General features: G+C 36.6%; 1 protein-coding gene across 1 annotated transcript in view; it reads right to left on the reverse strand.

Annotated features, from left to right (window-relative positions):
* Positions 1–24,111, reverse strand: part of LOC112105626 (titin-like) — a gene marked incomplete at its 5' end in the record, with an annotated part of 43,742 nt that overhangs the window by 2,489 nt on the left and 17,142 nt on the right. Inside the window, 26 exons of the mRNA XM_029910518.1 lie at positions 68–172; positions 805–888; positions 2,272–2,355; positions 2,627–2,710; positions 3,749–3,832; positions 4,194–4,277; positions 4,568–4,651; positions 4,984–5,070; positions 5,736–5,816; positions 6,072–6,149; positions 8,002–8,085; positions 8,345–8,482; positions 8,695–8,778; positions 9,662–9,742; positions 11,509–11,589; positions 11,802–11,882; positions 12,606–12,689; positions 13,274–13,354; positions 13,536–13,619; positions 13,837–13,920; positions 15,114–15,194; positions 15,867–16,277; positions 16,505–16,588; positions 16,808–16,891; positions 17,112–17,189; positions 17,635–17,718. Coding sequence (XP_029766378.1) covers positions 68–172; positions 805–888; positions 2,272–2,355; positions 2,627–2,710; positions 3,749–3,832; positions 4,194–4,277; positions 4,568–4,651; positions 4,984–5,070; positions 5,736–5,816; positions 6,072–6,149; positions 8,002–8,085; positions 8,345–8,482; positions 8,695–8,778; positions 9,662–9,742; positions 11,509–11,589; positions 11,802–11,882; positions 12,606–12,689; positions 13,274–13,354; positions 13,536–13,619; positions 13,837–13,920; positions 15,114–15,194; positions 15,867–16,277; positions 16,505–16,588; positions 16,808–16,891; positions 17,112–17,189; positions 17,635–17,718 — 2,559 coding nt within the window. The remainder of the gene's footprint in view (positions 1–67; positions 173–804; positions 889–2,271; positions 2,356–2,626; positions 2,711–3,748; positions 3,833–4,193; positions 4,278–4,567; positions 4,652–4,983; positions 5,071–5,735; positions 5,817–6,071; positions 6,150–8,001; positions 8,086–8,344; positions 8,483–8,694; positions 8,779–9,661; positions 9,743–11,508; positions 11,590–11,801; positions 11,883–12,605; positions 12,690–13,273; positions 13,355–13,535; positions 13,620–13,836; positions 13,921–15,113; positions 15,195–15,866; positions 16,278–16,504; positions 16,589–16,807; positions 16,892–17,111; positions 17,190–17,634; positions 17,719–24,111) is intronic.

Genomic DNA, 24,111 nt, shown 5'->3' on the forward strand with positions numbered 1-24,111 from the left:
ATTAAAGAATGTTCAAGAAAAGAGGACAAAGATTCTTCCTCATGATGATGTCAGTGATGACATATACCTTTAGCTGGTGGAGGTTCTGGTTTCTTAGGCACAGGAGTAGGTTCTGTTTTTTTAGGCACAGGCACTTTTTCTTCTGGGACAGTTTTCCTGGGCACCTCAGGCACTTTAAAGACAATATTTCTGTTTACTTTTATGATTGTTAAAGATATGTACAAAACAGTAAGAAGAACAAATAAACAAAAGTTATGAATATCAAAATGTATTTATGAAGCAACATTCAAATACTAATTAGTCACTTAACATAACACACACTTACACAGTACAGTTCACATGATGAATACACTTAACATATCTTAAATAGCTGATAGACAGGAAAAAGTATGTTAAAATACTGTTCAAGAAGAAAAAAGTAGTAATACTGATCTATCTGAATTTTTAGCTGGTGGAGGTTCTGTTATATTAGGCACAGTAATTGGTTCTCTCTCTTCTGGGACAGCTCTTTTAGGTATCTCAGGTACTTTAAAGATATTAGTTTGCTTTATATTATAGTACTCAACATATGTACAAAACATTAAGAACAATGAAACATAGAAGATGAGATATCAAAAACATTAGAGATTCAATATTCAAACTTTGATTAGTCACTCACACTCTGACACTCAGTACAATCTACTCAATGAGTACAATTTACAAATCTCAGATAGGAAAAAATGGACAACAATAAAGATGTTAACATAATGCTCAAGAAAATAAGACAAAGATTTTCTTCATGATGACATTGAGGATGACATGTACCTTTAGCTGGGGGAGGTTCTGGTTTTTTAGGCACAGCAATAGGTATTTTCTCTTTTGGGACAGCTTTCTTGGGCACCTCAGGCACTTTAATGATATTAAGATCTTTTACTTTTATGAATGTCGAAGTTGTGTATTTTGCAGAGGAGACAAACAATGAAACATAAAACTTGGACATAATCAAGACATTAATGAGGTCATGTTCAAACAAGGAGTCTCTCTCTGTCTCACACACGCGGTACAACAAGGGTGTCAAATGCATTTTGTGAAAAAGATGAACTGCATTTTTAATTATGATCCCTCTGTCTGGGTATGAATTAAGGTACATCTACCCAGTCTATTAACAGCAGTACTCACAATGGAAGGGACTGCTCAAATATCAATAGTGAAATCTGACCTTTATGTTGTAAATAAACGTTTAGTTGTTATCAGCATTCACTGTTTGTGCAGTAATCTGTCTACACATTCCACATGGGAGTGGGGGAGTAGAGGGGAACATTCAACACTCCCTTATTTCTGCCCTTTCTTTCTATTCCTTCTATATCTACCTCTGTCTCACTCTTTTCTTGTCTTTGTATGTCTTCTCTTTTCTTCCCACTGCATTTCCTTCCCTGTATAAACTTCCAGTTTCACTGCTATCTGCTAGACTTCACTACCACCCTTTCCTCATTACATCCATTAAAATGAAAAATGCTACATTAATATGTCATCATTATGCTTTGGAATTAATGCCCAGTGAATTTAAGTGTGTATGTGGGTGTGCAGAGGGAGCAGGAGAGGAGAAGTTAATACCTCTCACATACATTGCTTCAGGCTATCAGCAGACTCACAAAGAGAGCACTGCAGAAGTTAAGGGCATGTCTACATTTCCCTGCAGTTTGGACTAGGGGGAGTGGGTAGCAGTGAGGACCAAAGTGCTGCACTGTAACTCCCCCATGTGGACACTGCGGACGTGAACTTAAAAGTCTTGACAGGTTTCAGAGTGGTAGCCGTGTTAGTCTGTATCAGCAAAAACAAACAAGGAGTCCTTGTGGCACCTTAGAGACTTGAGTCTTGAGTTCACATAGTGCAAACTTGGGACCTTTAAGTTTGCGCCCACAGCTTCAATACAGGGGAGTTACAGCTCAGAACTTTGGTACATACTTCTACTCTCATCCCCTCATCTGAACTGTGGGGCAGTGTAGACACACCCTTAAATTGAGTTCAGATTTGGCAAGTTTTTCTCATAACAATAGTTTCACTTTTTAAAACCACAAAATCTTAGATTCTGAGCAATCTGCATACATGAAGCAGACCAGGAAAATATTTCCTGTGACCACATACAGTAAATGAGTCAAGTATTTGACACCAGCAGTACAATTCAAACAAGTAGAATTTTCAAATCTCAGGTGGCAAAAAATGGACAGGACAAAGTATGTGAAAAGTGATGATGGTCAAGAAAATGAGACAAAGATTTTTGATGACATGCACCTTTCGCTGGTGGAAGTTCTGTTTTCTTAGGCACAGCCAGAGGGACTTCCTCTTCTGGGACAGTTGTCTCAGGCATCTCAGGTACTTTAAAGATATTAGTTTGTTTCATTATACAGTTATCAAAATGTGTGCAAAACATTAAGAAGAATGAAACATAGAACACAGAGATATTAAAAACATTGATGATGCAATATTCAGGCTTTGATTACTCATTCACACTCAGCACTGTTTGCTCAGTGAGTACACTTTACAGATCTCAGATAGGAAAAAGTGGACTAGACAAAAATGTTAAGATAATGTTAAAGAAAATAGGACAAAGATTCTTCTTTAAGATGATATCCATGATAACATGTACCTCTAGCTGGTGGAGGTTCTGGTATTTTTGGTACAGCAACAGGTACTTTCTCTTCTGGGACAGCTTTCTTGGGCACTTCAGGCACTTTAAAGATATTAGTATCTTTTACTTTTATGAATGTCAAAGTTGTTTATAAAACAATAAGATGAACAATGAAACAAAACAAGGATGTATTCAAGACATTAACGAGTTGATATTCAAACAACATTTAGTCTCTCTCTCTCTCGCATACACACACACGCACACAGAGTATAGCAAGGGTGTCAAACATATTGTGTGAGAAAGCTGAATTCCATTTTTATTTCTGATCCCTATGTCAGGGTACAAATGTAAGAATTTATGCCTCACTCTACACAATGGGTAACTCCCAAAGGGAGGATGAACACAGATCAGTCATGGAATCTGACCTTTATGTAGTAACTAAAATCTTAATTATAATTATTCAGAGTTTTTTCAGTACTCTGTATTTACATTCAGCATCACATGGGAAGAAATGAACTCCCCTTTAGGATTATCACTATTTCTACCCTTTGTTTCTATTCTGTTCATCTCCCTCTACTATTGTTTTGGTGAGACTCCTCTTTTCTTCCACCTGTAATTCCTTTTCTGCATTGCCTTCCCTACTCATTGGGCTTCCCCTCTCACCCCATTCCTCATTTCATCTGCTACAATGACCCCGGATTAAATAATTAATGATTTTATTAAATAGCTACCATTGGGTTTTGGTGTTAATGCTCAAGTAAATGGGGGATGGGGAGGACAGAGTTGTTTACACCTCTCTGATCCATTACTTTAGACTGCCAGCAGACTCAGAAAGACAGCACTGCATTAGTTTACATTGGGTTCACATTTAGAAAGTTTTCTGCACAATCATAAGCTCTTTTAAAAATATCAGGCCTTGAGTGTTTTGAATATGTTAAACAACCATGACAAAAAATATCGAATGGCTAGATATATTCAGTGGACCAGATGTTTGACACCCCTGGATTACATCTCACACACTGAGTAGAATCAACAAATCTCAGATATCAGAAAATGGACTGGACAAATTCAGCTAAAAATGAGGTTTAAGAGGATAAGTCTAAGGCTCTTCCTTATGATGATATCGCTGAGCACTTGTACCTTTAGCTGGTGGAGGTTCTGGTTTTTTAGGTACAGCAACTGGTACTTTCTCTTCTGGGACCACTTTCTTGGACACCTCAGGCACTTTAAAGATATTAGTGTCTTATTATTTGTATGAATTTCAAAGATATGTTTGAAATTTTAAGAACATTAAGGAAACATAAAACTCAGGGACATCAAAAACATTGATGATGTCAGATCTAAACATCAATTCCTCTTTCATTCTCTCTCCAGGAAATTTCCCCTGTGCATTGGTCTTCTTCTGGAGCTCTGTGCTTGGCTGAATTTCATCCTCTTTTTCTATTCCCACCCCCACACACATACTACAGTTTACACAACAAGAACAATTTACAAATCTCATAGTAGAAAAAGAACTGTATGTTCAAACAGTACTCCAGAAAATAAGACAAAGATTATTTATGATTTCATCAGTGATGACATGTACCTTTAGCTGGTGGAGGTTCTGGTTTCTCAGGCTCTTCAACTGGTACTTTTTCTTCAATAACAACTTTCTTTGGCACCTCAGGCACTTAAAAATATTAATATTAATACCTTTCACTATGAGAAATTTCACAAATACATTCAAAGTATTAAGAACAGAAAAACAACATAAAACACAGAGAGATCAACAATGTTAAAGAGCCTACCATATTCCACAATCAGTTTGGAATTCACTTACATGTAATAAGTAGGTTTTACAAATCTCAGCCAACAGCAAGAGACCAGAGAAAGGTCTTTGCTGTTGTCTTTAAATAATGTTCAGAAGAAAAAGACTATGATTTCCTGCCATTGTTTTTTCTCCCCAATAATGACATGTACCTTTAGCTGGCGGAGGTTCTGGTTTTTTAGGCACAGCAACTGGTATTTTCTCTTCTGGGACCACTTTCTTTGGTACCTCAGGCACTTTAAAAATATTAATTTATTTTTATGTTAAGAATTTCAAGTATACATACAAAGAGTTAAGAACAGAAAAGCTGCAATAAGAACACAAAAGAGGATCAATGATGTCTGGCTTAAAAGTCTGCTCTTACACATAGTACACATTACACTATTTTACTCCACTGTTGAATGAGAATGATTTAAGTATAAAGAGGAGAAGAGAATCCCCCAAAACGAAATGTATAAAATTGCAGATTACAGTGGGGAAAAAGATGGCTCAAAATTAATATTTAAAAAGTTACAACAGAAGGAACAAGATAAATTATTGCCATGATTTTATCAATGATAATGTGTACCTTTAGCTGGTGGAGCTTCTGGTTTTTTAGGCACAGCAACTGGTACTTTTTTCTCTTCTGGGGCAGCTTTCTTGGGCACCTCAGGCACTTTAAAGAAAGAATATTTGTTTTGGTTATTATAAGGAATTTTACAGATACATATAAAATGTTAAGACTAAGAAGAAAACACAAATTATGGAGATCATCAATGAAGTCATCGGTTTGACAAACATATATTGGTCTTATCCTCCCTTCCACTAATATAAGCATATTTCACTGTTATACCCTGTACTCTTCAGTACTTGCTGGATTTTTTTCTCTTTCTTGGGTAAATTATTCTGTCATTTTAGATTGACATTTGGCTATGGCTGACATTGTCCATTCCACATATCTGCCCTTTCGCCCTAACATTTCTCATCTCTACAACTTCTTTCCATCCACACATTGTGGGCCTCATCCTACCCCAACTGAAGCCACTTGGGCCTGGGTCATTCAGCAAGTTCCTTGAGACTCTTTAATCCCCTTTTGATCTGACCTCCTAATGTTTGCCTGAAGGACCACCCTCTTGCCTATTTTGTTAGGCAAATATCCTTAACAACCATCAACACTGATGAGAGTTATGGTTAAACAACAAAGAGATTAGAGCCATCAAATGAATAGGTTTCTCACAATAAAAAATAAATAAGGCTTACTTAACATAGAACATTTGCAAGAACATGGCAAAGGTCATTTTTTTCCCCACCCCCTGTTGTTTTAGCTGTGGTGAGATGTACCTTTGGCTGGTGGGGCTTCTGGTTTTTTAGGCACAGCAACGGGTACTTTCTCCTTTGGGACTTCCTTGGGCACCTCAGGCACTTTAAAGAAACAGCATTACTTTCTGTTACATTTCAGAATTTCCAGGGTATGCAAATTATTAAGAATAAAAAGAGCAATCATAAAAGCATATCAGGAACATTAGTAATGTCAAAGAGTGCTTTGTTATACACATAACTCAGTGTGTTACATCTATTTAAGAAATCTTTAAATGAGAATTAAAAAAAACCACAACCATTAATTTCCAAGAGAAGAAGATATTTTTTCTTTATAAGATCCCCACTGTTAATATGTACCTTTAGCTGGTGGAGGTTCTGGCTTTTTAGCAACTGGTATTTTCTCTTCTGGGACAGCTTTCTTGGGCACCTCAGGCACTTAAAGATATTAGTGTCTTTTACTTTTACGAATTCCAAAAATACATATAAAATATTATGAACAGAAAAGTAACAAAAAACAAGTGGACATGAAAGAACATTAAAGAAGCTAAATATAAATACCAGTTGTTAACACAAACATTCTGTACAAATTACAAAGAGATGTTTTCATCACAAAATTTCCATTGGCCCATCATTCTTCTAGCCACGGCATGGTTGCCAGAGCTATTCACAGGAACTTCAGTTGTTCTTATTTAGCCAATTGGTGGCATACCATCCAAACTGGCAACTCTAGAGACTCTCAATTGACTGGAGGAATCATAGCAACTGGCCCAAGGGTCTTCTGTTGCTCCCATGCAAATCAATAACCAATTATCCAATAATATCAATGTGAGCTTTATCAAATGGGAACTTTGCAATATTATGATCTGCTGGTTGTGGATGGATTTGATGGATCTTGTGAAGGCATTTACAATGACTGTTACTGGGGTACCATTGAGGCACCCCTCGAAATACAACACAGGAAAATTTCTAATGAAGTTTTTTTGTTGAGTCACAAACAAAACTGGATTCTAAATGAAAAAGGCCTTTGAAAACATATGTTTAAAAAAGGATAAGAAATGCTGACATTAAAGAATCATTGTGTTTTCCATAACTCCCCTGACTTAATAGATTAAGTAGGGAATGGTAACATACATATTCTGACTTATGATATTGAAATATAAAAATGAAGAATTGTTAAATGGTAAGATTAAGATCTTTATTTGCTATATTTGAATGAATTGTAATTAAGGATAGTGAATGAGTATAGATAAGATGACAAACACTTAGCACAACACCTTGCTTGGCATAAATGTGGTTTTGCCAATTACTGTTTTGCATAGAATTTCCGATTTGTTTTAAATGATATTATTGATGGCACAATAAGTAATATGTTTTGTTGGAAGATGTAAATCAGAGGTACACAAACATGTAATGATAAATAAAAACATCCTTTTTCTGGGAAGGCTAGGAACGGGATGACACAGAACAACATGACCTAGAAACTGCAAAACCAGCAGAAAAATGCAGAAGTTGGGTTATTGAAGCTTGGTCATGCGTAATGTATGAGTTACATAAAAAATAAAGGGTTTATGTGGTAAAAGCCAATTGGATAAAGGTTAAGTAATCTGGAATGTGGAAATGTATAAAAAAACCTCAGGGAACAAGCCTCAAACAGGAGAAACACTGGACCAGAAACTGAAGAACAGGAATGCATGACGAGACCAGGAGATCAGAGGAGGTGACAACCATCATGGAAGGTGGAAGGACTTCCTAGTACTCTGGAATGTGGTAACTTGGGCCCCTACTAATTCCATCTTGTCTGTTATTGTCTGGCATAAACATATGTTCAGACATTATAAGTGAAAATAATTCTGTCTAAAATTGTATAAATAAAGGCAAAAATTGATTAAGCCTAAATTGGGTTGACTTGTGACTCGGTTTTCCTATTTAAACCCAGCAGCTGTGATATTCATTTGGTGGGAGTATTTGCACTGTAAGGATTGCCTGTATGTGGGCTTAGATATATTATTTTTATTGATTATAATATTTAATACAATTTCATCCCTTTCTCTTTCAGCCAGTTATCTGACATCCTTTTATATGCCTTGAGAATGGGAGTTACGCTTGCACATCTTGGGGAGAAGAAACTGGCAAATGAAAAGACTTTACCGACTATTTGATGAGGACCCTCCCCCCAAAAAAGAAAGAAAGAAAAGAACAAGACAGGATAAACTTCAGGAAATATAATGATTACAGGAGAAAAAGAAAGATTATTTTTGTTCATGATTTCATTTATGATGCTTTATACCTTTAGCTGGCGGAGCTTCTGGCTTTTTAGGTACAGCAACAGGTACTTTCTCTTCTGGGACAGCTTTCTTGGGCACCTCAGGCACTTTAAAGATATTCATTTATTTTAATTTAGGAATTTAGAAATTCCAAAGATGTATGCAAACAATTAAGAATAGTAAAGAAACATAAGAAAGTGACATACATAACATGAATGATGCCAAATCCTGATGAGAGTTTGACACACAGAATTTACAAATTACGGAATGATTACAATTTACGAATAAAGTCCTAGACAAAGAAGATTTTTTTCTCCCAACACAAGACTCTTTATAAAAACTGCAATTTTATCAGTTAACATATACCTTTGGCTGGTGGAAGTTCTGTTTTTTTAGGCACAGCAAAGGGTTCTGGTTTTTTCGGTACAGCAGTAGGTTCTGGCTTTTTAGGCACAGCAATTTGCACTTTTTCTTCTGGGACAGCTTTCTTGGACACCTCAGGCACTTTGAAGATATTAGTTGGTTTTAAGAATTTATAACATATAAGAAACAGAACGCAACATAAAACAAAGATAGACAAATTGGTAAAACAAGCAAGGAGCAATTAGAACCAACACACTGACTGAATATATTGAACATGAATTAAACCATGCACATGAATAATTGTATTTTTCTGGAATTCATTGATTGGTAAATTCCTTGAAGAGGTGATGTACCTTTAGCTGGTGGAGATTCCTCTTTTCTAGGAATAGCAGCAGAAACTTTTTCTTCTGGGGGAATTTCCTCATAAACCTCAGGTACTTTAAAGATATTAGTTTTCTTTTAGAAATTTCATAATTACTTACAACATCTTAGAACAAAAGACAACATGACAAACAACAAATGTAGGGCCCTATCTTGCAGTGGGATACACAAAGCTGCTCTTTACTACTTCTCAGAAGTAGGCCAATTGCCAGTAGGCTACCCCATGAAACAAAGTCTATTGTCTGGCTATACCAAAAGAAGGACAGGAGACACTTGATATGGATTTAATAGGCTGCAACTTTACTATATAGATTTCTGGGACTACCCGGCAGATAAAGTGAACAGTGCAGGCAAATCCGTGTTTATTCAAATAACTACCTGGGGCTTCCACCAGCCCCCCTTCATTTTCCATCCAGGTCCCCCAACCAACCCATGGCTTGCACCTTACCATCCACCCTCCCTTGTTGGAGGGTTAAGGTGGGCTATAAGAAAGAGGGGCTGGCTCCCTGCCGGACCAATCATAACAGTCCCCAACTCCCCTCCCCCGTTCTGTTCCTTTATCCAGCACCTCCTTTTAAGTCCTTTACTAGGTCATTTATTTGGTTACTGGATGCCTTCCTTATGGAGTACCTGCACTGGACATCTGCCCCACACTTACAAAATAAGCGGCAACATATAGCTTACCACCTTCTCTCCTCACCAGAAAAGGTCCTCATTGACACTCACTGTGGGAAAGGTAAAAAAAACCTCCTTCCACCACAGGCAACATGGTGGCGAGGGGAAAATTCCTTCCCCTGCCCCCTAAAAAGAAGCGACTAACACAATGGCCACATCAGGGTTTATATCGGACAGAACATTAATTACACATTAAAAGAGGTTAGAAAACAATAAATGAAGAAATTTTTCTGCCCTTGAAATTCCAGTCAAAGGTTCATGTACCTTTAAAAGGTGGAGCTTCTTCTTTGGGTGCAACAATAGGTACTTTCTTTTTGGGGACAGCTTTCTTTGGCATCTCAGGCACTTTAAAGATATTAGTTTGTTTAGGAATTTTAAAAATATCAATATAGAGAATTAAGAAACAAAATACACAGCCTTTATAAAATAACAAAAAGCTAGTAGAACAAAAAACTAAATTAATGATATTAAACTATGAAGACTAGTGACTCAAATTTTCTGGAATTCACTGCTTTATAATTCCAGTGAAGAGTTGATGTACCCTTAGCTGGCAGAGCTTCTTCTTTCCTAGGGACAACTGTAGGTACTTTTTCTTGGGGGACAGTTCTCTCAGGAACCTCAGGCACTTAAAGATATTAGTTTTTCTTTAGACAATTCAAAATTCTTACAAAAGCCTAAGACAAAAGCCAAACACAAACTACAAACTATGAACAGAAACAAAGGATACTAACAAAACACAATATTATCCAAGGTCCCTAGCATTCTGCAATACTGGATTTTTATTGTTGCAGAATCATAGAACCATAGGACAGGAGGGGACCTCAAGAGGTCATCTAGTCCAGTCCTCTGCACTCATGGCAGGACTAAGTATTATCTAGACCATCCCTGACAGATGTTTGTCTAACCTGATCTTAAAAATCTCCAATGATGGAGATTCCACAACCTCCCTAGGCAATTTATTCCAGTGCTTAACCACCCTGACAGTTAGGAGGTTTTCCCTAATGTCCAACCTAAACCATCCTTGCTGCAATTTAAGCCCATTGCTTCTGGTCCCATCCTCTGACATTAAGGTGCAATTTTTCTCCCTCCTCTTTGTCACAACCTTTTATGTACTTAAAAACTGTTATCATGTCCCCCCTCAGTCTTCTCTTCTCCAGACTAAACAAACCCATTTTTTTCAATCTTTCCTCATAGGTCATGTTTTCTATACCTTTAATCATTTTTATTGCTCTTCTCTGGACTTTCTCCAATTTGTCCACATCTTTCCTGAAATGTGGCACCCACAACTGGACACAATACTCCCATTGAGGTCTAATCAGCATGGAGTAGAGTGGAAGAATTACTTCTCATGTTTTGCTTACAACACTCCTACTAATACATCCCAGAATGATGTTCGCTTTTTTTATTTTTTGCAGCAGTGTTACACTGTTGACTCATCTATGACCCCCAGATCCCTTTCTGCAGTAATCCTTCCTAGGCAGTCATTTCCCCATTTTGTATGTGTGCAACTGATTGTTCCTTCCTAAGTTGAGTACTTTGCATTTGTCCTTATTGAATTTCATCCTTTTTTTTCAGACCATTTCTCCAGTTTGTCCACATCATTTTGAATTATAATCCTATTCTCCAAAGCACTTGCAACCCCTCCCAGCTTGGTATCGTCCAGAAACTTTAAAAGTGTACTTACTCTCTCTGCCATTATTCAAGTCATTGATGAAAGTATTGAATAGAGTCAGACCCAGCACAGCTCCCAGGATCCCACTTGATATGCCCTTCCAGCTTGACTGTGAACTACTGATAATTACTTCTAGGAACAGTTTTCCAACCAGTTATGCACCCACCTTGAAATATGTTTTTTAGGTTTGATCCTGTATTAATCATTCATACAAAGTTTAAGGGTTTGTGGCAAAAATCAATTATACCACAGAATGAACTTGTTGCAGTAGCTTGTGCCTCAGAATTGTATTACTGTAGAGTCTACCTCTAAGCCAATGCAGTAAACTGGGGCCTTGGATATCTCACACAGAACATTGAATCAACTTTAAAAGAGGCTAAAACAGAATACGGTAAAGATATCTTTTCTTTCAGTGAAATTCCAGTCTGAGCTCATGTACCTGTAATTGGAGGAGCTTCTTTTTTAGGTATGGCAGCAGGTATTTTCTTTTGCTGAACAGCTTTCTTGGGCACTGCAGGCACTTTAAAGATATGAGTTTCTTTTAAGAATTTATAAAATACAAAATGTAAAGAACAGAAGGGCAATGGAAGACACAGATGGACAAGACAATCAAGGAGTAGTTAGAATGAACACATGAATTATTTGCATGGAACCAGATATGGATCATGAGGATGAATAACTGTAAGGTACTGGAGCTCTTTGCTTTATGAATTGCTTGAACATGTGATATACCTTTAGTTGGTGGAACTTCCTGTTTTGTAGGAGCAACAGGAACTTTTTCTTCAGGGAGAATGTCTTCATAAACTTCAGGCTCTTTAAAGATATTAGTTCATTTTAGACATTTCAAAAATATTTGCAAAACAAAGATTAGAAAGACAATTTATAGTGCAAATATGCAGACACATAAAGCAACATAACTACCTGAACACATGCATAAATTAAGGAGACATCATCAATTTAAATACCACACTTCTATCTGATTTTTTTTTAACCTACTGTTGCTGCAATACCAATTAAGATTACTAAAAAAAGATTGTGTGTTTGTGTGTGTATGTGTAGGGTTATAGGATATATATTTTTCCTCTGTTTTTCCAGTTAGTTTAATTTTTATATTGGACAGCACTCTTTGTATAGTCAATTTCACAGTTTCTCCTGTGTAGTCAGTTATGCCCAGGAAAGCACAAAGCATTACTCAAGACAGCATTTAAGCTGCACCTACTCAAGTCCCATCAAAGTTAAACATTGCATAAATGCTTTCCTGAATCAGAACCTGAGCCTATTTCTTTGTGGGTCTTTCCCAGAAAGTAACATGGCAGAGAAAAATATTTTAAAAATAGAAAAATATGATTGGAAACAAAAAGGCATAGAGACTCAAGAGCGGTGATGGGGATGAATCCGAAACTAATTGTAAATCATTTTTCTTTCAATTTAAATTTGACGGTGTCCCTCTAATTATATTGAAAACAGACTGCACCATGAAGCTGATTAATTTTCTGCAGTTCGTTGCTTTGTAACTCCAGTGAAGAGTTGATGTACCTTCATATGGAGGAGCTTCCTCTTTTCTAGGAATAACAGTAGGTACTTTTTCTTCAGGGACAACTCTTTCAGGAACCTCAGGCACTTAAAAGATATTAGCTTTCTTTTAAAACTCTCAAAATTATTTGCAAATCATAAAACAAAAATCCAACATAAACAAAGACAACAAAGAATAACTAATAAAAAAGTACTGCCAAAGTCTCCAGTATTCTGCAGTTCTGTAGGAGCTAATATTATTCAATTATCACAGATTTGAATGATTTGAAGTGTTAATACCATATGGAATAGATTCCATTCATTCTTTTCCATTTGTATTTGCCCTCCTTTCTTCCCAAGATACAAGGGACTACCTTGAATTATTTCAACTTGATATCTGTGGCACAACCAGTTTTAAATACATATTTAAAAGCCTTCTTTACAAATATTGTGTATAAGTTATTCTCTAACATTTTCAATTTAAACAAATTTAAACAAAATTCACTTATATACTTCTAGCACTAAAATGTTGGGGGCCCAATATACTTCTAGAACTAAAAAGTTGGGGACCCCTTCCCCCTTAATTTCAAGAGAGTAAAGTGCAGTTACTCAATTGCACTTTAACAGCTGTTAGTTAGGAGTGAGATAAAGATGAAGTCTTTCCATAAAATTCCAGTCAAAGGTTCCTCTACCTTTCATTGGTGGAACTTGTATTTCAGGAGTAGGAGTGGGTAGTGTTTCTTCAGGGACAGCTCTCTTGGGTACGGCAGGCACTTTAAAGACATTTTTTAACTTTTAGAACTTTTAAAGTTACTTAGAGGAAGTCAGAAAAAAGAAGAGCAGAGCCCAGAAAGACACGCTTGTAAAACAAGCGAGAATTAAATGCTTCTTGCAGGACATTCATGCTGATGAAGATATGAGAGAAGAATAGGTCTAAGTATAGTTTTCATGTACCTTTAACTGGTGGAGGCTCCTTCCTTTTAGGAACAGCCAAAGTTACTTTCTCTTCCTGTACAGCTCTCTTATGTACTTCAGGCACTTTAAAGATATAGTATTTTTTTTAGGAATCTTACATATACAACTTCATAAATCATTACGAACAGAAAGGCAACGTGAGACACAGGATCATACTTAATTAGGACAAACAAAGAATCACTGAGACAAAGTATATTCCTGTCTTACGCAACAAACAACGAAGATCAAAGACTTAAGTAAGAGTTCATTGTTTCGTAATGACAACAAAGAATAGATGTACCTTTAGCTGGGGGAGCCACTTCTTTTTTAGGAACAGCGACAGGTACTTTTTCTTCTGGGACTGGTTTCTTACGCAGTGCAGGAACTTTAAAGACATTGCTTTCTTTTAGGAATTTTGCAATATTTATATTATTTAAAAATAAAAGTGACACAAGAAACCAAACATAAAACTTTAATTCAACAGAAAAATCACAGAAATTAAAAGAACACAAGCACACAGCATCCTACGTCACATTTATTAACTTGTGAGCTGGCTGGCCATGCCTGTGCTTCCTGATTCTTGGTGTGTTCAATCTCCTTTCAATACACATGACTAACTCCTTATTGGATTAATTTCAGATTGGGATGGACTTTTAAATAGTCCTTTTAGACAGATTATGAAATATTGCATGAACTAAGAAGTCGTATCCTGCTATTGATATGCAAGCAAAACTCCCATTCAACTTTAGGAGGTAAATCCTACACTCTAGTTTTGGCCTCAATTTGGCCCCATTAAAGTTAATTGAGAGATTCTCAGTGACTTCAATGAAAGCTGGATCAAGGCTTAAATCCTTATCCAAAAATGCCTCTCACTGATTTCAATAGGATAATTTGTATGAGTAAGGACTAGCAGATTTGGCACAAAGGGTGTTTTGTGCAAATATGGCCCTATAGTGAGAATAATATAGAGCTCTGGTCTACATCAGAAAGTATGCTACCTTGCCAATGGCAGTACTATCCATGACCTTTTACTGTATTATCAGAGCATGATATAGGGAACAGACTAGGAGTGAAATCCTGTTCCCATTGACTTCAATGGGGCCAGGTTTTCCCCCTAGAATTATAGCTATAATTGAGAAAGATCCTCACTGTTTTTGAAGATATGGGTAGAAACTGTTCATTCATTTGACATGAAGAGGGGAGGGTGAAAAAAAGGTTTAACAGATTTGAGGTTATTCATCAGCAAGAAATAGCTGGGTGGGCCCTTGTTTGAATAAATTCCCTACCATTTTCAATAGGTTAGGTTTATAAATCTCAATAAATAAATAAAATAATTCCATTCCTTATATGTCATACAAGGATCCAGAGGAAAATTGCCTTCTGAGAAAGGAGCTGCAGGGTTTTGTGTTTTAAAAGAAATATTGTTGATTTTGTATCTTAATCCTAATTTTGACTCAATTGGCAAATAAAAACTCCAATCTTAATGGTTAAATAATAGGAGGGACCTTCATTACTGGAAGTTGGGATTCTGGGGTGACAGAGGGCTTCAGTTTTAAATTTATCCAGTAGCTGATGTACCTTTAGCTGGCGGAGCTTCTTTTTTAGGAACAGCAACAGGTACTTTTTCTTCTGGCACAGCTCTCTTAGGCACTTCAGGCACTTTAAAGACATTGTATTAGGGATTTTTTAAGCTACTTACAAAGAAATAGGATCAATATAAGACATGAAGAGCAAAGATCACATATTTGTAGAACCACATCCTTATCACACACACAAATATAGATGAGAACAATTACTGTGCTCAAAGTTATGTGAGCAGCTGAAAGCTGAGGAAGTTCCTTTTTCAGCAGGGTGGGGAATAATCATTGTCAAAGCACCATCTGGTTGGTATGGGGAATTTCAAATTATAATGATGGGAAGAAAGGTCCTAACTAAGTTTTAACTGCTCTATTGTTGAAAATTATTGCGGGGCAAAACGTTTCTTAAAAGGAAATAGTGCTGCCACCCATAATTATACTGGATGTAGACCATAGTTGAATTGCACCAGAAGGCTGCCATTTATGCAATGTGTAAATTGCTCTAGTCACAGTGAAACAAAGTTGTCTTTGCTTTTGAAGGCTCAGTGGGAGTCTTCTCATCCTACCCCCAAATAGGTTTTCTGAGGTGTGGGAGGGGAAATGGTCCTCAAGTTGATTATCACCACTAACTACAGACACAGAAAGGAGGACTGAAGACAGGAAAAACACAGACTTGAGCACTGAAAGGAGGACTGAGCATGAGGGGGAAACTTGACATACAGAGTTAAGAATGAAAAATCATGAGTTGGTGTACCTATAGCCAGTGTGACCTCATAAGCCTCTTCAGCCTTCTTAATCTCCTCATGCTTCTCATAGACTTCTTCAATCACCTGAACCTCCTCATATTTCTCATAGACCTCTTCAGGCTCTAGAACCTCCTCATACTCCTCAATCTCTTCAGGCTCCGGAACCTCCTCATACTCCTCAATCTCTTCAGGCTCTGGAACCTCCTCATAGATCGCTTCAGGCTCTGGAACCTCCTCATAGATCTCTTCAGGCTCCGGAATCTCCTCATACTCAATCTCTTCATGCTCTGGAACCTCAAACTCTTCTATAGCCTCATAGGTCTCATACTTCTCATACTCCTCATACTCATATTCGTACTCCTTCACTGCAGGAACAGGGGGAGCAGCATCCCGGGTGGGTTTCTTAGGTACCGCAGGAACTTTGGAAATAGTATTATTACTGTTACTACCTTTAAAGTATTGGAAATGACTTGTACAGAGTAAGACAAAAAGAGTCAACAGAAAACCACAGCTTATAAATACAACAACAAGAAGTTTTTGTGAAAAGGAAGAGAGATTCTATGAAAAGTGATTACATTCCAAAATATTTTAGGAACAAGTAAGAGGAATAGATCTTTTGAAGAAATTCAGTAAGGCATGTCTCTACCTTTGGCTGGAGGAACTTCCATTGGTTTAGGAACAGCAGCTGGCACTTTTTCTTCAGGAACAGATCTCTTATGTACCTCAGGGACTTTAAAGATATGGTTTTCTTTTAGAAATTTTAAATGGTTTAACAAAGCAATACAAATAAGAAAGCAACACAAAACAGTCTCACGATTTTGTAGAGCAACAATTAATCTTTGAGACAAGAATACACAGAAATTTGACAGAACATTCAGAAAACGCTGGTGTTAGAAAGAATAAGATCAACAATTTTAACACATATGATAGCTGTCAAGGGCGTATGTACCTTTCACAGCTGGAGGCTCCACTTTTTTAGGAGGAGCAACAGGTATCTTCTCTTCAGGAATAATTTTCTTAGACACCTTAGGCACTTTAAAGACATTATCTGGTTTTAGTATTCTCGTTACACAATATCAAAAACAATGTCCAAGCACATAAATTTACAAACAACAGAAATATAAACCTACAAACAAATATCAAAACACAGAAGTAACACAAGGCACATATATTAAAATGCTTTGTACTAAGAAGTTGAATAATTCACATTAATTAGTGTCAGTGTTCATATTTTCATTTTTAAGCTACTGTACCTTTAACTGTTGGAGCCTCAACCTTTTTAGGAACAGGAACTTTCTCTTCAGGGACAGGTTTCTTAGGCACCTCTGGCACTTTAAAAGACATTTGATTTTTAAAATTTCATTTTCAAGCAACACCAGAAAAAGAAAGAGGACATAAAATGCCAGGACACAATGAAAGCAAGAACTGAGCTAAAGAACATACTGTAAGTGTTTTTAAGGTGGAATCAGGTTACAAACAACAGACACTTTCTCTACAGGGACAGATTTTTCAGGCAACTCAAACACTTTGCAGATGTTTTCTTATGTTAGCAATTTGAGAAATTGTATACATCAGAAACAGAAGAACAACACAGACACAAGTATACAAATGCATGGGACAAAATTACAACTGTATCTTGTAAGGCCTAATCCTGGTGAAGTTAATTTCAAAACTTCAGTGGATGCAGGCTCAGCCTCAGATTGGATGTTAGTGCGGTTATTGAAAATGTAAGGGAATAATAACACTGCTTATTTGCCTTGCAATTAATTCATGTACCTTTTGCTGGCGGAGGCTCCATTTTTTTAGGAATGGCTACAGATATTTTTTCTTCTGGGACAGGTTTCTTTGGCACCTCGGGCACTTAAAGATATTATTTCATTTTAAGAATTTCATTTTCAAGCAACATCAGAAAGAAAAACACAACATAAAACACAAGGACACAAACTTGCACAATAATAATCAATGATATAAAGAATATTCTGTATGTGTATTTCATGGTAACGTTACAGTGGAATTGGGTTGTAAGGATCAGCTTGGGCAACTTTCCCACTGATGGTTATCTACGACACATCATTACCAATCAAACAAACACATATTCACATATTACAAAAAGGGAGGACACAGAAACCCCTTTGGCATCTTATTTTGCATACCAAGAGCTACCAGTGTGTTTGCTTTCTAGTTTAGTTGTAAACCACTCTGCTGAATGGGCATAAATTGTTCAACATCATTGGGTGCTGTCTATACTCAGTTGTCTTCATTTCTGCTTCTGCACAGTTAGGATTTGAGTTCTTGTTACCCAGTCAGATGTGTTTGTACCCTTTTTCTGTAGTAGATTTGGCTGTGCATGCTGTGAAATTTTAGAATGTACTGTAGATCTCTCAGGCTAAGTATGGGAGATTCTTCAGGACACTGAGATCATACCACATCCTTGCCCAAGGGAAAATCAAAGAGAATTCTACCAGATATTTTGTTTAAAAGACACATTATGCCACACAGACACTATGTGCAGGGCACTGCTGCTTTGATTAGCATACAACAAGGCTCTTAGTTTTGCTCTTGGCAGATCATTATAATTGGAAACCAGCTGATCATTAAAGGTCTGATTCTGAGCCCATTGAAGTCAGTGCCAAAGCTCCCATTGATTTCAATGCTGCAGGATCAAGCCCTGTCTGAGCCTTACTATTCCTTAACAATTAACACTGGGGTATGGAAATAAGGATCTAAATTGTGATCACCAAAACCAAATTCCACTGAAATGTCAATGTCCAAATGACAGAACACTCACTTCCATATACCCCAAAATTATGTACCTTTAGCTGGTGGAGTTTTCTTTACTTTAGGAACAGCATCAGGTACTTTTTCTTCTGAGACAGCTTTCTTGGGCACCTCAGGCACTTTAAAGATATTTTGTTTTAACAAATTTAATTGTTAGTACAACATCAGAAACAGAAAACAGAAGACAGCAAACACTTAAAACAACATGTAAGAAGGGAATTACACAAATGTGCCTTAAATTTATTTGGATGTGAAAGATTCAATGGAACAAAAAGTTTTATATTATACAAACACACAAATATATACACACACATGTATACAGTAAGTGTATACACACAGAAACTCTGAATATATAGAATTACTCTCAGTTAGAAGGTGATATACCTTTAGGTGGCGGAGGTTCTGTTTTTTTAGGCGCAGGGATGGGTTCTGGTTTTTTAGGCACAGCAACAGGAACTTTCTCTTCAGGAACAGCTTTTTTCGGGACAGCAGGCACTTTAAGAAATATTATTTTGATTTATGAATCATTGTTATCCTTTCCACCGCTCCAAAATAGAAAGACAACATAAAACATAGGGTATAAATGTGTAAAGCAAAAACCAGTTTTCTAAAAGCTGCATTATAGAAACATTCACAGTGTGGGCTTGATCCTGAACCCACTGAAATCAATGAGCGGTTTTGCTATTGAGTTCTTTTGGAACAGGAACAGACCCCTTACTTGTAATATTCCATATGTGGGCAACCAACGACAGAATTGCTTGGATGCATCACAAACTGATGTACCTTTCACTGGCGGAGCCTCCACTTTTTTAGGCACTGGAACTGGCACTTTCTCTTCTGGAACAGCTTTCTTTGGCACCTCAGGCACTTTAAAGATATTATTGTACTTTGAGAATTTCATTTTTGAACCATAAGATACAGAACAGTGACATGAAACATAAGACCACAGAATAACAATTCTCAAGAACAGAAATATCTTTCTCATCATGATGCATTGAATGATGAAATGGTGAGTAAAGAATGAAAGATTGTGATGTACACATTGAATCACACACTGTTGTACCTTTGGCTGGTGGAGCTTCCTTTCTTTTGGGCACAGGAACAGGCACTTTTTCTTCTGGCACAGGTTTCTGTGGCATCTCTGGCACTTTAAAACATTATTTTGGTTGAGAATACCTCACACATGTCATTCCAAACAGAAAAGCAAAAAGACATGTTCACAAAGATTTCAAATGAAGATATGCCTCCCAAAGAACAAGGTAATAAATGTTTATATCAAACATACAACAAAAACACCCTATCACCCCTGGGTAAACACTTTTCAAATCACTTCATATCTGACCTCTCAGTCCTCATCCTCAAAGTAAACCTGTGCACCATCTTCAAGACATGAGTTTGGGAGATTAAATCATAACTTTACTAGATACTAAAAATCATGGACTCAATAAAGACACTTGATTTATGGCTCATTACAACAATTTGTAACCCGCTAACCCTCCTTTGTCCTACGACTGCAGAGATGCTAACTGCCCATATCACCTTGAATGGTGTCTTGCAACATGTGTTAACTCCTTATGCTCAACTCCTTATGTTTTACCTTATATTTATCTGTGACACACTGAGTACCTTCCCCAGACTTGAAGAAGAGCTCTGTGTAAGCAAAAAAGCTTGTCTCTTTCACCAACAGAAGTTGGTCGAATAAAAGATATTACCTCACCCACCTCATCTCTCTAATATCTTAGAACCAACATGGCTACAACTATGCAGCAAATATTCAACTAGTAGTAAAGTTAATTAAATACTAAACAAAGTTGGATAACTTCAGAGAAGAGGTGATGTACCTTTCACTGGAGGAGCTTCTTTTCTCTTGGGAACAGGTACTTTTTCCTCTGGGATAGGTCTCTTGGGCACCTCAGGCACTTTAAAAATACCATTTTTGTTTTAGGAATTTACTTACAAAACAACAGGAACATAAAGTACAAGAACTAAATTGTAATGCAAGAAAGTTACTCCAGCACAAACAGGAACCACTCAACATCAATTTAATATTAAAAAGACAGGAAACAGCACAATAAAGGGATGTGTTTATTTGTAAGAGCCAAATCCTGCAGTTCTTACTCAGCCATTGATCTGGCAAGGCAAATTTATCTTAATGTCAATGTGGTTTTGCCTTATCCAAGTCTGAGTAAAGACAACATGGTCTGGCCCTTAAAACTAGGCTATTACAGCTGGTCAAAAATGGTGGTGGTGATGAGGAAATTTTGGAAAAAAATCAATTTTTGGTCAAAATTAAAAAGTTTGAGGAAAAATGTCACTAGCTCCAATTATTATATTAAGTATCTTTCAGTTGTGATTCTTTTTTTCCTGTAAGAATAGGTACTAGTATTTTTTTCCTGAGACTACTCTTACACTTAAGGCACTTAAGACATTAAATTTAAGAATGCTGGATGGTCAGATTTAAAATATATATTGAAGGTTCCATTCTTTTTTTCAGAAATGTTAAGTATATTGCTAGTACTCTCTACATGACAAGAAAACATGGGATTTTATCAACTAACTTGCTCACAAACTGGAACTCTTAGCTAATTAGAAGCATCTATACCAGTTCATATATAAATTTAATGGTGAACGGCAGAATGTACCAAGACCGTTTTATTCAACAACAAAGGATAAAATTCTGGCTCTATTGAAGGTCAGTGAGAGTTTTCTCTTTGGAGCAAAGATTTCACCCAAAGAGTTTCTTTAAAAAAATTTTATTCAACAACCCTGAAACGTCAATACAAATTGAATGATGGGATACATGGTAGACTGGAAGAAGTCACTGACCACCTCCCTGGGTAAGGTAATTGGCCTTGTCCTACAATGATTTTCACACATGCTTTAAGCAAGAGAATAATCCCATTGGTTTTGTCTAGATTAGGAAAAGAGGTCAAAATAACATGGAAGTTAACTCCAACAAAACAACAATTTTTTCATGAGTAAAGGCAAGCAGCAACTTTTAGTTTCTTTTAGATGGTCAAGGTAGACTTTAAGTAACCTCCGTCTCTTTTCCTAATCTAGACAAACTATATATTTGCTTTCACAGAGCATAGGCTGGCCTTATTTTCACAAAGAAAAAGGCATATTTGTAAAATGTGTTTACTAATGTGTTGAAATCCTTGTGTTCACAATTCAAAGTGTAGTTTTGATATGTATTAGCTGATCAAAGTAAATCCTAAATTCACCTCTAGGGTGGAGCCACTATGGGGAAAATATAAAACAAGAATTTTGATAAGTCCTTCACTTCCTTTTGAAATTCGGACTTCTCCTAAATCACACAGGCAGTTCTGGATTTTAGCCATTGTCTTTGTGTTATGATGTGAGATGTTGGACATAGAGCTGGATGGGAAAAGGTTTTTCTGTCCTATGAGGAATTTTGAGATTTTGAAAAATTTCCCATCCCCAAATTAGGGCAAAAAGTTGAAATCTCAAAAATGTTGATGAAACAACAATTTTAAGCAGATGGATTAGGTTGATTACAATGCTTAATGTCAATTTCAACATTTTTAAAATAAAAATTTTAGTATAAATTAACTAACATCTTTTAAAAAGTTGTTTCAAACCAAACACTGAAAATTTTTGTTTTGAAAGTGTCAAAACAGAACAGTTTGAAACTTTTTTTTTTTTTTAATATTAGGATTGGGAGATTAGTTGAAGCCTAACATTTCCTGAGAACTGTTTCAGAATCAACAAATAGGCATATTCTTACTATACAATGTTTTGTTGAAAAGTTCCCTCTCGTTTGAAGGTTTTTATTATCAAGAGATTGGGATGACCTGATTACCCTGTCAGTGGAGATTAATATGCGAGGGTGATGGAGACTTCCAAGCATACTCACCAACTGTTCTCCCTATGAAAAAATTTAAAAACTCTGAGAGATGGACTGGATAATCTAATCAGCCCTTTCCATTTCTGGCTTCTGTGATGTTAAAAAAAATCCCACAGATGATTTAGGATTTTCCAAAGCACCAAAGTGAAAGTGAATGGGATTTGTGTTCCTAAATCACTTAGGCACTTTTGTACACTTAGGCCACCCATCATCGGGATATAAATGCCTTTTCTTGTGATTGTGGCACTTGCACTAAGTCAATGGGAATTTAAAATATGGACTGATAACAAGATAAAGCCCCAAACCAGCATGAGATAAAACTGACTGGAACGTTCATTGCCTTATCTGATTACACAGACTCCCTTATGCTACCAATTGCTTATTTACAACATGGAACTCTGATTATAGTTACAAAAATTTTAATGAACAGTAAGCATTCAAACATGCAACACACTTTGTAACACCACACCAATAATTAATTATCATAACAAAGGAAAAATAATGTATTGGAGTAATTAAAAGAAAATCATATTTGCAAAACAGAAGAGTTCTGTCTGATTATATCCCAAAATTTCATTATACCTTTCACCGGTGGGGGAGCCTCTTCTTCATACTGGGGAACTTCCTCCTCCTCCTCATATTGAGGAACTTCCTCTTCATATTGGGTAACATCCTCCTCCTCATAGTGGGTAACTTCCTCTTCATAGTGGATAACTTCATCTTCCTCCTCATAGTGGGTGACCTCTTCTTCATAGTGGGTGACCTCTTCTTCTTTCTCTTCATACTGGGGAACTTCAACATATACTTTTTCTTTTTGGACAACTGTCTTACGTTCTTCAGGCACTTTAAAAAGATATCAATTTAAAGAATTTTAAAAGTCATCACAAAAATACTCATGAACAGTACTATAAAGCTATGAAGCATTTTAATGTAAGAACTAAATCAAATCAAGGATGTTCAGTAAAAACACAAGGCAGAATTCACGGCACATTTACAGCACTGACATACAAAGAACATATGTTCTAATACTTTAGAACTATATTATAGAATCTAATGCTATATCCAATGTACCTTTAGCTGGTGGCCTCTTCACTTTTTTAGTAATAGAAATCGGTATTTTTTCTTCTATGACTACTTTCTCAGGAACATCAGGAACTTTAAAGATACAGAATATTTACATTTAAGAACTTTAAAAAACAACATACAGCAGCACAAACAGTAGAGGCAAGAAGAAAGATATATAAAAAAGGGTATCTAACATATACTTGGTTCACATATCGCCAAGGCAACTGTGCAGACTGACACGGTACTATGGAAACATTAAACAATAGTTTTATACAACAACAAAAAGACATAACATATCTCAACATATACATATGAGCAGATGCTCTTTGCTTTACCCACTTCTGCCAACAGTTCATTTCTACACATTCCAAGTCAGAGCTCTGGTACAAAATCCAATCAAATCCTGAGAAAATTCAGCCCCTTTGTGACCTCAGTGACTGCCCCTTTCCATATGAGGAGAGCAGGGTCCTTCACACAAATGTGGCTCTGTGGCTTTCTTTGAGATTCTCCAGTAAATACAGCAAGAGCCCTCTGACAGCCAC

The sequence above is a fragment of the Terrapene carolina genome, unplaced genomic scaffold (genome assembly GCF_002925995.2).
Source record: "Terrapene carolina triunguis isolate 2854851 unplaced genomic scaffold, T_m_triunguis-2.0 Scaffold62, whole genome shotgun sequence".
Lineage (NCBI taxonomy): Eukaryota > Metazoa > Chordata > Testudines > Emydidae > Terrapene > Terrapene triunguis.